The sequence below is a fragment of the Balaenoptera borealis genome (genome assembly GCF_965194805.1).
Source record: "Balaenoptera borealis genome assembly, chromosome: 5".
Classification (NCBI taxonomy): domain Eukaryota; kingdom Metazoa; phylum Chordata; class Mammalia; order Artiodactyla; family Balaenopteridae; genus Balaenoptera; species Balaenoptera borealis.
The window spans coordinates 72684877-72702117 of NC_138862.1; the positions used below are offsets into that span (position 1 = coordinate 72684877).

The 17241-nt window shown below is 42.3% G+C and overlaps 2 protein-coding genes across 17 annotated transcripts in view; both read right to left on the reverse strand.

The window, feature by feature from the left end:
- Nucleotides 1–14127, reverse strand: part of MELTF (melanotransferrin) — a 38154-nt gene extending 24027 nt beyond the window's left edge. For both annotated transcript variants that reach the window (XM_082393216.1, XM_082393215.1), the window contains exon 1: nucleotides 1554–14127. In XM_082393216.1, the coding sequence (XP_082249342.1) occupies nucleotides 1554–1602 (49 nt within the window). In that variant the 5' untranslated portion in view covers nucleotides 1603–14127. The remainder of the gene's footprint in view (nucleotides 1–1553) is intronic.
- Nucleotides 14128–14272: 145 nt separating this feature from the next.
- Nucleotides 14273–17241, reverse strand: part of DLG1 (discs large MAGUK scaffold protein 1) — a 287739-nt gene continuing 284770 nt past the window's right edge. For all 15 annotated transcript variants that reach the window (XM_082393175.1, XM_082393174.1, XM_082393172.1 and 12 more), the window contains 2 exons: nucleotides 17064–17155; nucleotides 14273–16119 (listed from right to left, as the gene is read on the reverse strand). In XM_082393175.1, coding sequence (XP_082249301.1) covers nucleotides 16013–16119; nucleotides 17064–17155 — 199 coding nt within the window. In that variant the 3' untranslated portion in view covers nucleotides 14273–16012. The remainder of the gene's footprint in view (nucleotides 16120–17063; nucleotides 17156–17241) is intronic.

Below are 17241 nucleotides of genomic sequence, written 5' to 3' on the forward strand. Positions count from 1 at the left end.
TTTCCCTAGGTAGCAGCTGGGCTTCCCCCGCCCACCCCTCCCTGGCCTGGAGCACAGCCTGGTGGGTGGAAGGAGCACTGGCTGTTTCCTGCCCCTCTTGGGCCTGTGCGTCTCCAGCAAGAGGGTGCTGGACTGGGTTCTCTCACCCAGTGGTGTCCCTGGGCCCTCCTAATGAACTGGGACATGAGACTGGGAAGAGGTTGTGGCTGCCCTTGAGGAGCCTTGCACCCTTTGGAGCATCTGTGCTTATGCCCCCTGCAGACCTACCCTCTGTGGGCACAGTGCCAGGCCCCTGACAAGGGGAGGCTGAGGAGTCAGCAGGTTGGGTTCAATTTCCTGCTCCTCCAGCTGGTGACTTCAGGTAACCTATTTGACCTCTCTGAGCCTGTTTTGTCATCTGAGAAAGCAGATGAGGAAACCACCTTCTGCATTGTAAGTAAACCTCTGTAGAGCCAGGACACAAGGTCCTCAGTGGACTGCCTCTTAGGCCCCTCCTCCTGATGGGGACCCTCTTGGGTCCCGTGATCTGGGGATCCTGGGGGCCCAGCAGAAGTGGTGCCCAGCTCCCTGAGGTTGCTGCCTTTGCAGACCCGAGCTCCTCCACCACTCACCCTCCCAGCCAGCCCTGCTAGGCTTGGCTGTGCTCCTGGGAAACCTGAGGCTTTGGGTCCATTTCCACCCGCCAGGGACCCTCTCAAGGCAGCCTGTGCTTTCCATCCCCACCCCAAGGGTCAAGACTGCCGGTTCCTCCACAGCCTCCCTTTGGCCCCCTCCGCCTCCCCCAGCTCCGGGTGGCCCCCTGGAATGTGGAGGTGCCCTCGCCCTCTCTAGTGCTCCAAGGCTGCACCCTGGTAGGCCTAGCAACTGCCGGGCCCGGACCGGGGTGGCAGGTCCATTTGTCGTACTGACGAGGTCAGAGCGGTGGCTTGAAGCCATCCTTCCAGCAGCCTCCGCCCGCGGCCCCCGCGAGCCGCTCCCTCCCGGAGGTCCGGCCTCACGTCTCAGCGTCCGGGACCGTGACTCCCTTGGGAGCGGCCCGTGCTGACGCGAGGAGTCCCGGTCTGCGCCTCCCACCCCCTATCCGTGCAGGGCGCCCTGGAGCCGTCTCCCGGGCAGTATCTCTCTCCTCCTCCCCTCCAATCCCTCCGAATCTTCTCCCGCCTCCCTCCCCACGGGGGCTCAGAAGAAGTAGAGCCGTTCTGGCTCCCAAACCCTCCTTGGGCTTCCTCGCCCATCAGGAGCATTCACCCTCCGGACCTCCCCCCTCCCCGACACTCCAGGGCTCTCCACTCCACGCCTCTGCCCGCGCCTCTCCTTCCTCCAAGAAGCCCTCCAGACATCCTGGTCTGCCCGGGTCAGTGCTCGTTCCCTCCCCCGTCCTTCTTCGCGCCTCGCGCCTCTCTAGCCTCCCCCCTTTCCTGGGAGACAAAGGTTCAGGACACTTTTTCCAGCCCGCGGGACCCTCCTGGGTGGGTGGGTGTGTGTGTGTGTCTGGAGAACTCCAGGACCCCCGGCCCAGCTCCTACTCCCAGGGCCGGGCGGCGGGGTCTCACCAGTGCGCAGAGCCAGGATGAGCCACAGAGCCACGCTGGGGCCCCGCATGGCGCAGTCTAGAGCTAGCTGGGGCTGGGTTTGGCGCGGGTTTTTTCTAGGTGTGGGTCCAAGTGGGTCAACAGCAGCCGGAGCTTTCTTCCTCCTTCTTCCCTGGCACTGGCCTTCAGCTCCTTAAGTGCGGCCGGGGTGTGCCTTGGCGGTGTCCACGCCCCTAACGTGCACCCGCCCATCCCCGACTGGACACCTGGGCGCTGACCGGACTGGCCTTACGCTTCTCTTTGGCGCCCCCTGCTGGAGCCTGTGCCGGTGCGGGGGCTGAGTCTAACCGCAGGCCTCTTCTTGATCCCCATGCTCCTAGGCCTGGACGCACACCCTCAGCTGTTTCTGAGAGTAAGGTATCTGCTGTCTGGGGCCTGATTCCCCCAGCTCACAGGTGTTCCAGGGCTCTCTCAACTCAACAATCTGCCCTGAATTCCAGAACATCCTCCCCTCCTCTTGTCCTAGAAAGATCCCAAATATCTGGTCCAACTGGAGAGGGAAAAGTTCGGATTTGGAAAGAAGAAGAGGTCAGAATCCTAGGGCCTGAGCTGGAAGGAAGCTCGAAGGCAATCACATTCATTCACCAGCATCTCTTCAAGCACAGATTGTACAAAGGATCTGGGGCTACAGAGATGAACCCAGGTTGATGTGGTCCTGACTGGGGAGGAGCTGGCAGTGGGGGTATCTCACTGCCTCTCTTTGGGCCTAGAGACAGGAAGTGACTTGCCCTGGGTCACATATTTCGTCAGTGACAGTGCTGGAACTGGAACCCAGGTCTCCGGCAGAGCCTCGCTCATTCCATCATGCTTTGGAGGATGGGAAGAAGACCAAAGATGGACTAGGCTGGTGGTTCTCAAAGTGTGGTCCCCAAATCAGCAGCACCAGCTTCACCTGGGAACTTGTTAGATATGCAGATTCTCAGGTCCACATGTGACCCACTGAATCAAAAACTTTAGGGGAAGACAATCAACAATCTATGTTTTTGATTCTGGTGCACAGCAGGGTTTAAGAAGCACTGTTCTATGTAGACCAGAACTGCAGTTCTCCATGTGTACTGGGGACGAGGGGGCTGGACTGCAGAAATGGTTACTCAGTAATGCATATATGTCCTCATCTTTTGTCATTGCCACCCCTCCCCCACCCCCATGAGTACCCAGGAATGAGCTCCTCCCTGTCTTGGGTAGAGGACATGTGTAAAAAAAACACTGAGTGAGAGAGAAGGGAACTTGGGTCTGGGTTTGTCAGTCCTTGAGCCTGCTCTGCTCCCTGGGGAAGGGAGCCCTGGGTCCTCTGATTGGGCCATGAAACTGTCACACCCTGAGATGATCTGTGGATGTTACATGGCTGGGCTTTAGGAGACCTGAGCTGTACTCTTGTTATTACTGACTCACTGTGTGACCTTGGGCAAGTTCGTTCTCCTCTCTGGGCTTGTTTCCCCTGTAAAAGGCAGGTCATGATGGCTCTGATGTGCCATTCTTCTTTCCCCAATAGCTGTCTGCTCTGGAGAATCTGAGGGGGGGCATGTTTGGTGGAAGCTGTTTTTTCATCCCCAGCTGGATCCATCCGAAGGAGGGGCACCTCTTTCTAATTTGCACGAATTGATAGTAGATGGCCCTGGCAGAAGGGCTATGGCTTGTCCTAAGGGGATGGTATAAATAGGTGTCCTTAGCAAGCCTCACCCCATAAGGATGAAGAGGCTCACTTTGTCACACTCAGGAACAACCAGAAGTTACTGGCAGGATTTGTGTTCATCAAGTCGATCCTTTAGTAAAACTCCTGGTGACACCGATAAGGTGTCAAACAGCTACAAGCTAAGAGCTTGGGTGAGCTCTTTCACAGCGGGTCCTTTCCCTATCTCTCAGGAGTTATTCCTCAACTGTGGCTCATCAGGGAACTCGCTGTTGCTGGACTCCAGGGGCTTCTACATCAGGCCCATTTGCCTGGCCTTAGCATGGACATAGCTTTGTATTGATACTTGTGTGTAATGGGGAACTCTGCCTCAGCTTGAGCCTGGATCCTATTTCTGGGGTGCAGACATACCTGGGTGAATCAGAGGATTGAATGGGATGCAGTGAGAGTAGTTTAGCCCAGGAATAGCCTTATAGAGGAGCAGAAGCACTGAGGATAGTTTGGTCCTCATTCTGGACTCATACTGAGGTTAGAGGGAGAGTATAAAAAACATAAGAACTGGTTTCACTAACACTTCCGTAAGATGTTGGGGCCTAAGCAACAATGCTTTGGGACCTCCTGACCCTATTCCATAATATGAAATACAGAGAGCTCTTCTCTACCAAAGACACAGCTCTCGTTCTCCAAGGATTCGGGAGCTTGCTTGTTATGGAACTCAGGAACAGTAGCAGATGCTATTGGATGGAACACACTAAAGATAGCCTCTGGGGACTCAGAAAGAAGAGGGGGCCTTTGACAGGGAGCAGAGAACCTGTATTGGCAGATATGGGGCCTAATGAGACAACAAAACGTGAACAATTCTTTTACCCAGAGTCTTAGGAAAATTCATATTTTTTCATTTCAACAAACCATAATTTGTATTTTTCTATTTCTATGGGTTTTCAGGTCTATGACTAAGAAAAAGTCCAGACAATTTTTATTCTGGGGGACACTTGGAAGGGCTGGTATGCACAGAGAAATCAGGAATGGTGAACATTTGCAGCAGTAAATGTGTTATAAAAGGATATTACATTCTTACTCCTGATGTCACTCCCCAAGTATTTGCTGTTTAATACATCTGAATTTGTATATTGAGATCAATGGTAGGCATATTAAGCAAGTTTTGTGAATAAAAGCTTTTGCCTCTTCAGAAGTATTTTCCCTATGAAACTGGACTTAGGGGAAGCCCTGTGTATTTGGGCTACATGATATTCTATGTGTAAGCTTTTCAAAGGCAGATTCTCTGTACTCATCACAGGGCCTTGAACAGGGAGGATGATTTCTAAGTGCGAGCTATTAGGTTTGAGGATGTTATTACCTATTGTTAAGGTGTTTTGTACTGCTGGAGGGGGAGGCTGAGAAGAGCCACAGAATTTGGGGACTAGGTCCCCAGAAGCTTTGTCTGAGCTGTTTCAGTGGCATGGCAAGGGCTGAGCCTTGGACAGGAGGCTGAACTCCTCAAGGGCCTGGGTGGTGTCTTGTCTGCCATCATTCCCAATGTCTAGCATCATGTCTGGGATAAGTAGGCATTCAATAAATATTATTTAAGTGAAAAGTGGACAGTGTGTCTCTTTCAAGATATTTGGCTAGGAAAGGAAGAGAAGAGGGGTTGTTTTCAGGAGATTTGGGGTCAAGGGAAAGTTTTTATAGGATAGGAGAAATTTGATCATATAGTCAGAGCACAGGTAGCCCATGGAGGAAGGAGAATAACAATACAGGAAAAGAGGGTAATGGAAGAAGATATGAGGAATAAGACCAGGAGGACAAGCAGAGGGTGATCTTCAAAGGAAAAGAGAAAATGCTTCTTCCTCAGAGATGGGTAAAATGAAGGGTGGAAAAGGCTCCACTGGGCGTCAGACCTGCATTCAAGGATAGGTCTCTCATCCTGGAGCTCAGTTTATTATTTTAATTATCAAACCACAAAAGTTTTTTTTCCCCCTGAAAATTCTCCTTGCAGTCCAGACTTTAAAATTTAGAAGATTAGAAGGCTCCAAGATTAACTCTGGAGATACAGCTCTAAAGCCATTAATAAATCTCCATCTATTTCATTGAATATAAGATTTAATCTGAGTGGAAACCAGTACAAAAGGAGGCTAAAGAGTAAAATCAAGAATACTATATTTGGCTTTGTCAATAAGACTTTCAGAGAAATTATTCATATCCAGCTACTTCCGAGGAGGTTTCAGATGACTTATAATGAAAACATATGCACAAGAAAGATAAAATTGATAAAAAAAAGTCACAAAGCATGTTCAGGGAGGGAGATTGTTATTCCAGGAACCAGAAAGGAAAGGACTATAATTAAACAAAAAAGTTTAGCTAATTTAGAGATTTATAGTCAGACCTTTTTATCCATTCTCATCCCCTACTCCATGCCCCCAACTCTACCAATTTGCAAATGAAGTCATTGCCAACACTTATACAAGTCTGTTTTCAGCCCATTAAAAACCACAGCAGTGAAGATGACCATGCTGTACAGAGGCCGGCAGGCTCTGGACAAGTAGAGGAGCTGTGTGCCCTGATCACCTGTCCCGGGCACTTCACTGGGGCAGAGGAATACAAGGTGAAGGCCACCTAATCTGTAAAGGCAGCACAGAGAGTGCACGCTCAGTATTAAGTGGACACCCAATAAGTACTGCAGGAATTCAGGCATCAAGGGCTGTAACTGGGAAGGCTTCTGTAGGAGGGATTTAGGGTGGGTCTTTTATTTTTTTTTAATTTATTTATTATTTATTTTTGGTTGCATAGGGTCTTTGCACAGGCTTTCTCTAGTTGTGGTGAGCAGGGGCTACTCTTCATTGTGGTGCGTGGGCTTCTCATTGCGGTGGCTTCCCTTGTTGTGGAGCACGGGCTCTAGGTGCACGGCCTTCGGTAGCTGTGGCACACGGGCTCAGTAGTTGTGGCTCACGGGCTCTAGAGCGCAGGCTCAGTAGTTGTGGCGCACAGGCTTAGTTGCTCCGTGGCATGTGGGATCTTTCCTGGATCAGGGCTCGAACCCGTGTCCCCTGCATTGGCAGGCAGATTCTTAACCACTGCGCCACCAGGGAAGTCCCTAGGGTGGGTCTTGAAGACCCAGGTAGAGTCTTGTTGAGGGGACTTGGGTGGGGAGGACACAGCAATCAGCACAGTAAGAATCTGCATGACCACCAGCCACAAGACAAGCACTGCAGGGGGTGTGTGACTAAAGATGACTGGGGAGGTAGGTGATTTATTGACCACATACTACGTTCCAGAAACTATATATACAGGTCAATTGATTCGTTTGGATCTAGTACCCATGAAGGTCATGGAGGAGAGGAGATGCACAATCCAAGTTGCATCTTTGGAAAAGTCATCTGGTGGCTGACAGACTGGATTAGCAAGGAAGCAGTTAGAGGTTGGGAGATGATTTAAGAGGTCACTGCAGTAATTCAGGCCTGGGGGTGAGGGTGGGTTAAGGACCCCGATTACAGTGATGACAGTGGAAATGATAGCAAGAAAAAATATGATGTTAAGGAAGAATCAATAGTATCTAGTGACTGGATATTTGAGGAAGAGAATGTCAAGCAGCACTAAAGTTAAAAACCTGGGTGATGGAAAGAATATTCTATTAAGTACAACTATTATTAGCCACAGGTAGAAAAATAGTTAAAAGGTTAGTAAAGCTTTTTCCTAGTAAGAAAGTAGTGAGGAATGTCAGATAAACTAGATGTGAACCAAGCACTGAACTTTCAGAGAAAGAAATGGACCTATCATCAAGAGATATATTTTCTAGTCTTAAATACCACTAGGGAAGTAGATATTTTTGTTCAAATGCTTCTCACAAGACTTAGAAAACTTTTCTGTAGAGATTTATAGTGTGGAACATATGGGACCTTTCTCTTGTTTTTAGCCCTCCCATCTGTGAGGTAAATGAACCTAATTTTAGACATCCTAAAGAAAGATTACATCACTTGTTCTAATCTTTCCTTCCACCAGCAAATTCACTATATCTTGTTTCACATGCTAATGGCTTTGCACACTGACTTCTGTATAGTTAAAAAAAAATCATTCTACTGTGGTTAAAAACTGTCCAAATGAAATTTGTCATTAACAGCTAAATAGCAGCAGTAGGGATGATTATATGCTCAAGTACTTTATTCCTACTTTGGGTAAACACCAGGTAGTTCCTAAGGTTTAGTCTAGAACCAGCTTAAAGGCATGACCTAATTTTTTTTTGAAAACACACACATGAGAAATAAGTCATATTATGATAAGAATGGAAAAGACCAGCAAGGCTGAGTGTGCCATCCGCATGCAAAAATGTTGAGGGTCAAACCAATCAATTGGGGCCCAGCTCTGGTTCAGATTCCTTGAGTACACTGCACTAGAATTAGATTTCTGTTAATCACATATTAGTAATAATTAAGATGTAGAGAGAAACCCACAGCCAACATCATTCTCAATGGTGAAAAACTGAAAGCATTTCCTCTAAGATCAGGAACAAGACAAGGATGTCCACTCTCACCACTATTATTCAACATAGTTTTGGAAGTTTTAGCCATGGCAATCAGAGAAGAAAAAGAAATAAAAGGAATCCAAATTGGAAAAGAAGTAGTAAAACGGTCACTGTTTGCAGATGACATGATACTATACATACAGAATCCTAAAGATGCCACCAGAAAACTACTAGAGCTAATCAATGAATTTGGTAAAGTAGCAGGATACAAAATTAATGCACAGAAATCTCTTGCATTCCTATACACTAACAACAAAAAATCAGAAAGGGAAATTAAGGAAACACTCTCATTTATCACTGCAACAGAAAGAATAAAATACCTAGGAATAAACCTACCTAAGAGGGCAAAAGACCTGTATGCAGAAAACTACAAGACACTGATGAAAGAAATCAAAGACAATACAAACAGATGGGGAGATATACCATGTTCTTGGATTGGAAGAATCAACATTGTGAAAATGACTATACTGCCCAAAGCAATCTACAGATTCAATGCAACCCCTATCAAATTACCAGTGGCATTTTTTCACAAAACTAGAACAAAAAATTTTTACAGTTTTGTATGGAAACACAAAAGACCCTGAATAGTGAAAGCAATCTTGAGAAAGAAAAATGGAGCTGGACGAATCAGGCTCCCTGACTCCAAACTATACTACAAATGTACAGTAATCAAGACAGTGTGGTACTGGCACAAAAACAGAACTATAGGTCAATGGAACAGGATAGAAAGCCCAGAGATAAACCCACACACAAATGGTCACCTTATCTTTGATAAAGGAGGCAAGAATATACAATGGAGAAAAGACAGCCTCTTTCCCAGTGCTGGGAAAACTGGACAGCTACATGTAAAAGAATGAAATTAGAACACACCCTAACACCATACACAAAAATAAACTCAAAATGGATTAAAGACCTAAATGTAAGGCCAGACACTATAAAACTCTTAGAGGAAAACATAGGCAGAACACTCTATGACATAAATCACAGCAAGATCCTTTTTGACCCACCTCCTAGAGTAATGGAAATAAAAACAAAAATAAACAAACGGGACCTAATGAAACAAAAGCTTTTGCACAGCAAAGGAAACCATAAACAAGATGAAAAGACATCCCTCAGAATGGGAGAAAATATTTGCAAACAAAGCAACTGACAAAGGACTAATCTCCAAAATATACAAGCAGCTCATGCAGGTCAATATCAAAAAAACAAAGAACCCAATCCAAAAATGGGCAAAAGACCTAAACAGACAGTTCTCCAAAGTAGACATACAGATTGCCAATAAACACATGAAAAGATGCTCAACATCATTAATCATTAGAGAAATGCAAATCAAAACCACAATGAGGTATCACCTCACACCGGTCAGAATGGCTATCATCAAAAAAATCTAAAAACATAAATGCTGGAGAGGGTGTGGAGAAAAAGGAACCCTCCTGCACTGTTGGTGGGAATGTAAATTGATACAGCCACTATGAACAGTATGGAGGTTCCTTAAAAATCTAAAAATAGAACTACCATACGACCCAGCAATCCCACTACTGGGCATATACCCTGAGAAAACCATAATTCAAAAAGATACATATACCACAGTGTTCATTGCAGCACTCTTTACAATAGCCAGGACATGGAAGCAACCTAAATGTCCATAGACACATGAATGGATAAAGATGTGGCACATATATACAATGGAATACTACTCAGCCATAAAAAGGAAAGAAATTGAGTTATTTGTAATGAGGTGGTTGGACCTAGAGTCTGTCATACAGAGTGAAGTAAGTCAGAAAGAGAAAAACAAGTACTGTATGCTAACACACGTATATGGAATCTAAAAAAACGGTACTGATGAACCTAGTGGCAGGGTGGGAATAAAGACGCAGACGTAGAGAATGGACTTGAGGACACGGGGTCGGGGAGGGGAAGCTGGGATGAAGTGAGAGAGAGGCATGGACATATATACACTACCAAATGTAAAATGGATGGCTAGTGGGAAGCAGCCGCATAGCACAGGGAGATCAGCTCGGTGCTTTGTGACCACCTAGAGGAGTGGGATAGAGAGGGTGGGAGGGAGGCTCCAGAGGGAGGAGATATGGGGATATATGTATACATATAGCTGATTCACTTTGTTGTACAGCAGAAACTAACACAACATTGTAAAGCAATTATACTCCAATAAAGTTATTTAAAAAGAAAAAAGATGCAGAGAGGTTACCACCTAAAGAAAATCGATAGTTAATAATTTAAAAAACTACAGTCCTTAGGGTGTTCAACAAACTAGACTTTCTTAAGAGATTAGGGCTGTCTCCACGGACTGTTTTCTGAATTATAAGTCTATTGGACAATTTCATGTTTGACAAATAGCTCTTTTCATTTGTTGCTCAGACTACCTTCTTCTCACTACCGTCCTAAACAAACTACATTTCCCTTAGGACACTGAGAATCTGGCACTAGTAACTGGCACATCCAGCTACTGAATCATCTGTTATTCCCAGGAATTTGAAATTCTACAAATCCTGAATTGCTTATTCTAGCAGTCTCCTACTTTAGGCACAAGTTTGTTCTGTAAACAGGCTCTTGGGATTTATTATTCTGCATTTAAAGTTTGTTTTAGGACGAAAGGCTCCTGTGCAACTGCCAAAATGCATGGATGCTCATGGCAGATAAAGGTGGGCGTGGGGAGGGCCTGCTGTGGCTGTCAGATCCGAGGCCCATTTCTGGCTTTGCTGCTTGTTCCTGCAGGCCTATCATTGTAATGAAGTACAAAAGTATAGTGGGGAAAACTGGAGAGAATCCCAAAGTCCTTCAATCAGTGAATGGATAAATGAATTGCAGCACATTCATAAATGGACTACTACTCAGAAGTGAAAATTAACAAACTATTGCAGCAACAGGGATGAATCTCGGATGCATTTTGCTTAAGTGAACGAAGCCACACTCCAAATGCTACATATGATACGATTCCATTTATATGACATTCTGGGAAAGGCAAAACTAGTAGAGGCACTAAGAAAAGATCAGTGGTTGTCTGAAGCTGGGGTTTGGAGGGGGTATTGGCTACACAGAGGCAAGAATAAGAGAAATTTTGGGGATAATGGAACTCTTGTATTCTTGACTGTGGGGATGGTTACAAGACTCCACGCATGTATCAAAACCCATAGAATTGTGCACCATTTTACTGTACATAACTAAGAAGTATATACAGTAAGAAAATGAGGATAGTGGTTTCCCTTGCAGCAGGAAGTAGTGACTGGGAGTGAGCTGAGGGGTAGGGGTGCCTGCGGTGCTGGTCCCGTTCTGTTTTTTGAGCTTCACGCTGGTTATTACACGCACGACGCTGGTTTGTAAAAACTCACTGAGGTATATGTACACTTATAATAATGCATTTTATATATGTATGTTATACTTCAAGAAAAAGTAAACAGGGGCTTCCCTGGTGGCGCAGTGGTTGAGAATCTGCCTGCCAATGCAGGGCACACGGGTTCGCGACCTGGTCTGGGAAGATCCCACATGCCGCGGAGCGACTAGGCCCGTGAGCCACAACTACTGAGCCTGCGCGTCTGGAGCCTGTGCCCCGCAACAAGAGAGGCCGCGACAGTGAGAGGCCCGCGCACCGCGATGAAGAGTGGCCCCCACTTGCCACAACTAGAGGAAGCCCTCGCACAGAAACGAAGACCCAACACAGCCATAAATAAAGTAAATAAAATTAAAAAAAAAAAGTCAATGTCTAAAAAAAAAAAAAAGAAAAAGTAAACAAGAGAGAGGGTGAGAGAGAATTCCAGCCTTCACTGTCCTTTGGTCTCGTCCCCCTAATTCTTCACGTATCTGTTTACTACTACTGTAGGTGACAGAAACGGCTGGAAAAATCCTAGTGTGAAACTCACCCTGGTAAGTTTTCATACCTGTTCCTAAAAGTCTCAAACAATAATACCAGGTTACCTGACCACCAATTCTGTTCACAATGCTGTTTAGTGGACCAGGATTTGTTTTGCCAGTTCTCAGGTAACCATATTTGGGGGTGGAATGGAGAAAGAGCTGGTAGTAGTAGGAAACGAATGAGAAACCAGTCAGTGAGTAAGTAGTGACTATTTTATTCTTAAATTGAAAGACAACGTATTTTATCTGGGCAATTTAAGTAATTTTTTCCAGACCTGTTTCTAGACTCTCAATAATTAATGTTCTGGAGAATCGCTAGGGATGGTAGGGTCTAACACTGTACAGAGATGTGAGAATGGCTTATGAAATCTTGATGTCTTCCAGTTCCATGTTTAAGGCTGAGTTACGGTAGGTCACAATCACAGCACCTCTGACAAAGAGTAGGAATCCTTAGAAGAAGAGATGAGTTAACAAGATTATAGAGACTGAAATGTAAATAATTTCTTAACTAAAAGTCTGTCAAAATTTCTCTATAGGGATAAAGAATGGTGCACCATATTCTTCTTTCTCACTCTTCTGCAACCATAGACACACTCCAGAGCAAGAGGAAGAACAGATATTGAGAATCAAGTATCAGATGCTGTGATTGGTGTTTTGTACACACTGCTCTATTTAATCCTTATTAATAGTCCTGCAAGGTAGTCAATCAAATCTCATTTAAAATATGGCAAAATGAAGTCTCAAGTTAATCTATACAAGGGGAGTTGGAACAATTCCAGGCTTCTGATTCCAAGGAAAAGGGAATTAACTTTTAGGGTGCCCCCTTTATTTGTAATCTTACTGATTCTCAAAATATCTCCGTTTTACAGATAAACAGAAAGAGGGATGACATGACTTGCCCAACTAACGTTACATAACCAGTAAGTGGTAGAGCTGGCATTCAAGTCAAGTCATTCCATTAGCCCACCTTTACATTATAGTACTCTGCTGCCAAAGCCAACGAGAGCTATGTTGTGCGATCTGGAGGGAGATCAATGGAAGATTCAACATTGGACTAAACCAGATAATCTAAATTTGGGTCAGAAAAGTGACATTTGTGTTTTTCCCTGATATCTTTCAAATCCGACCACCTCAATAAAATCTCTTAATTTCACTAATATTTACTTTCTTTTAGTCAATAATTCAAATCCCGAGGGACTGAAGAGCCCACTAAATTCAGTTCACAGCAAGGGAGGAAAAGTAACTGGAATGGTAGAAAAACTGTTCCAGGAGCCAGGAGTTAAAGGCTCTAATCCTGGCTCTGTTCCTGGTTGCAGTGCAACTTTGATTAGGACACAGGGATCTCTGGGCTTCTGTTTCACCACCTGTAAATTAAGAGTATTCAAGGCAGAATCTTAGAAGGTAGCTGTTTAGTACTTTAGAAAACAAATTTTCCTCATTAATAAAGTCCCCAAATTGCCACGCTTGGAGTTTAAATACTGTGTGGTGGTTCAGCAGGTATTTGCTGACCAGAGTGTATTCTGCTGCAATGAGCCCTTCAAGCTCGCTCCCATCATTTTTTGAAGAGCCCTGCGCAGATATGGAGTAGGAAAGCAACCAAAGACATGTAGTCACATTTAAGAGGCATTTTTACTTTTGCTGAATTAAGGGTATTAAGAAGCATATTAAAAATATGGACTATTTCATAAAACATTCAAAATAGTATTATTCCCTGTGTATTAGAATAGTGGACTTTTCCCCCTAATGAATAGTGTTCCATTTTTGGTTCTAAAGAGTTTCTTTCCTTGTATGTCACTATGACAGTGCTGGGCTGACTTGTTTCCCAGAAACAGTCCTTCCAGCTGTGATGGGAATGACTTGTTCTGTGGGTCTGTCCTTACTTACTATGAGACTCTGGGCAAGGACCTTCATCTAAGTCTATCTTTATCTGTAAAGGGGCAGTAACATAGCATAATTTAAGTCATAGTGCCTTCCACAGTAGGGGCTGAAAAATGAGGCAGCATACTATATTAGAAAGAACTTGGGACAGAGAAACTTCGACACCAATACCCAGCACTGCCATTTACTAGCTAAGTAATCTTGGCCAAGAGATTCTGCTTAAGCCTTATAGTGCGGCCAGTAATTCTTATCTTCTTTTGAAAAATTAAATGATACTAAAGTGTCTGTTGCACAGTAGTACTAAACAATTAGTACTTTTATTAATAATTCTATACAATCTAGAAAGGTGCACAAAAATATCTTCTTACAAAAAATCACTTAACAAGGACATTCAGAAAGCAATGTAATATACATTTTAACACATAAATGGTGTCATTTTATAATCTCTTGATATTTTACAACATTCGACCAGTAAATACTTCAAAATGGCTTATGCTGGGGTCCTGCTATAAGTTGATTTCTGAGGCTCTTGAGATCATTTTACAATAGTTTTCTTCTAATCTATTTATGTTTGGAAACAACTTATTATATTAGCATGTAACAGCTATGGTATATATTTCAATGTGTTAACATATTCAATTCCAAAACCTACAGGAGAAATATGATTAGGTTGCCTAATGATTCTTGAATTCAGTTTACAAATGATGTGATGCCCCAAATTGTTCCAAGAAAACGCTAGCTTGTAAAATAATTTTTTCTTTCAGAATACAAGACACATTTAACATACAGATTTTACAATAAAGTTTATTAGCTGTTCTCCTCTTTCTCATAAATGGAATGGATAATGTTGATAATTCTTTACAAACCAGTACTCATTTGTTTAAGAAACTGTAATGAGGAGGTTGTCAAAAACACATATTTAATAAACTCCAAAAAAGCAATGGGAAGCCAAACAGTATTATTAATATAAAAGACCAGAGAAATTGATTTCTGAAATTATCTACTTTTCACTAAAATTTCTTAATTGCTCACCATGAAGATCTGTGCAACTCTACTGCAGAGCAGCTACAAGAGATGAAAGGTGTACAGTCTGAGGGGAAAACGCTCATACACATGAGGTTTTTGCCTGTTTGCCTATTAATGAAAGGAGAACTGGAAAGAGGTGGAGACCAAATCCAAAGCCAATGACAAGAACAACGGTAACAACACCCAATCCCCCCGAAAAAAAACCCCCACAAAAAACCAACCAGGAACCATTTGAAAACTTTTATAGAAAAGAGGAGAACATGCCCATGTTTTTATGTATAACCTAATTTCCCTAAGGGCTTCTTTCCACAACCACCATCCTCCTGTTTTCACTTCACACGATTAAGGAAGATAAAGTCCAATCAATTAATATTTAACTTAAAACCAAACCAAGAGAGTAGGTGGCAAAAGAAAAAAAATATATTTTAAATATACATATATATGTGTGTGTGCAACTATGTAAAGAAAATAATTCCCATAGTTACAGAGTTTAAAGAAAGTTATATATATATTTATATATATATATTTTATTATAACAAAATAGTCAGTTATTGTGGGTAAAATATTCATTAAAATCTGACCCCTAAGAATGCATTTAAAATTTTAGACTATGAATTGGACTCCTTCCCACTGCCATAATGATTACATCATCACTGTAATGTCTGTTTTGTATTTATGTCTATGAAATTTTCTCAACCTTATGTGTAAAAGGTGAACTCCCCTAGCACCTAAACATGGCCTCAATTTAGAAAATGTGATGATCATTATGTATGAACAACTTTTGTAAGACACTATAAATAGTGTTGCACAAGTAGATTAAAAACATTTAAACATTGTTATTCCTAGCAAATCTACTGGGAGGAAAAAAAAAAACTTCAAACAATAAAAGACTTTAAGAAGATATGAATATGAATATCCCTTGTGAAATTATTAAAGTTAACTCAGATATTAATTTTGAAATTAAAAAACATATTTTCCTTATTTGTCTATAATGAAATATTTGCTTTGATAACAGAAGTCAATTGAGAAAAGGACTTGAGAGCTAATATGCTGGCCAAACCATGCTATTAAAGTTAAGCATGCATTGTTGCTCAAAGTTTACTAAATCATTGATTAAAACCACTTTTCTTTCATTTATATTGAAATTTGGAAAGAATGTATGTAAAGCTTCTCTGAAAATCTCTTAAAGTTACTTTCCCTTAAACATTAAGGAATTTTACCACAATTTCCCCGTCTCCCCAAATCCTATTAATAGCTGGTCAGGCCATTCCATCTTCATTTGTGAAAAATGGCCACAAACCAATAGTGAGATAAAATAATACAGATGTTACAACTTGAAGGAGACACTAAGATGTCAAAAATAAGTGCAACTGCAGATCATGATGAGTGGGATATGATTCAACATGGAAGAAGTATTGAAGACAGACTCCAGAAGGAAAGGGCAAAGAAGTGTCAGAGAAAATGAGACTGTGGAAAAGAGAAACAGAGAAACATCAGTCCTCATAACTTTTCTTTTGCTGGAACCCAGATGAAAGGACCAGACTGTTCTTCTATGATCTGCTTCACTTGGTTGTAAATGTCTTCCAGCGTATCTCCCTGTATAATAGCTGTAATGATAGAAACAAAATCAGAAACCTCCATTAAAATTGTCTATCTTCACCATTACAATTGTTGGTAAAACAGCAGAAGCTATATCTTAGAAATACTCATTCAGGAAGAGATACCATCTATGTATTGTTCGCTTAGAAAAGGCTCATTTCATGAATTTTCTTATTTGTAAAACAGAAAAAATTTTATTTTAAAAATTTATCAGAAAGCAAGATTTGGTGATGTTTTACTTTGTTTTGTGTATTTGGGAAATAGACACTGAAGTAATTAGAGGCAAAAGAGCATCTGTCTGCAACTTACTCTTAAATGTTTCAGCAAAATTATAAATGTGGTAAAATGTTAACATTTGTGGAATACGGGTATATGAGAATTGCTAGTACTATTCTTGTGATTTTTCTGTAAGTCTGAAATTATTAAAAATCCTTAAAAAAAAAACCACACACACACATGGGTTACAACACCATGACACTTAATGGTACTTAATATGAACACCAAATATAAGCTAATCATTATTTCAAACAAACAATAAACAACAACAAAAACCTATCCAAAGATACCTAAGGAATAATTTAAAGAATAAAATGAATTTGGGAATTGCTACCTAGTCTTCTCTTTTTAAACAAATAATATCTTAAAATGGATCAAAATTTATAAAGAATAAGAGAAAAGTCAGTTTCATTGAAGAAGTCAAGTCTGAATGTTTTCCTCTGGTCAGTATGAATTATTCCTGTACACGCTGTCCTCATCGACAACCTAAGAAACACTAAATTTCAAGATTCCTCATCACTGCAACCTAGATTAGATGAATTATTCTGAAACTTATAGCACTTATTATTACTACTGCTAAATGTGGGCATAGTTCAAAATCCATTTCAATGGGTCAGTTCATATGGCTCCAAAGCAAAATTCTACCATAAAGGGCACTGCTACACATGATGCCAACCTGTGAAATGTTCAGTAAATTCTTGTTCCAGTTTCATGGCTCTCTCAAACGTCTTTCTGGCTTGTTCTTCCGTCAGACGCTTATTCATTTCCCTATACAAATAAATTTAGAAATTAGTAATTACTACATTATAATACTTTTGAAAAAGGATGACAGAGGAGAGAAGACATATAAAATC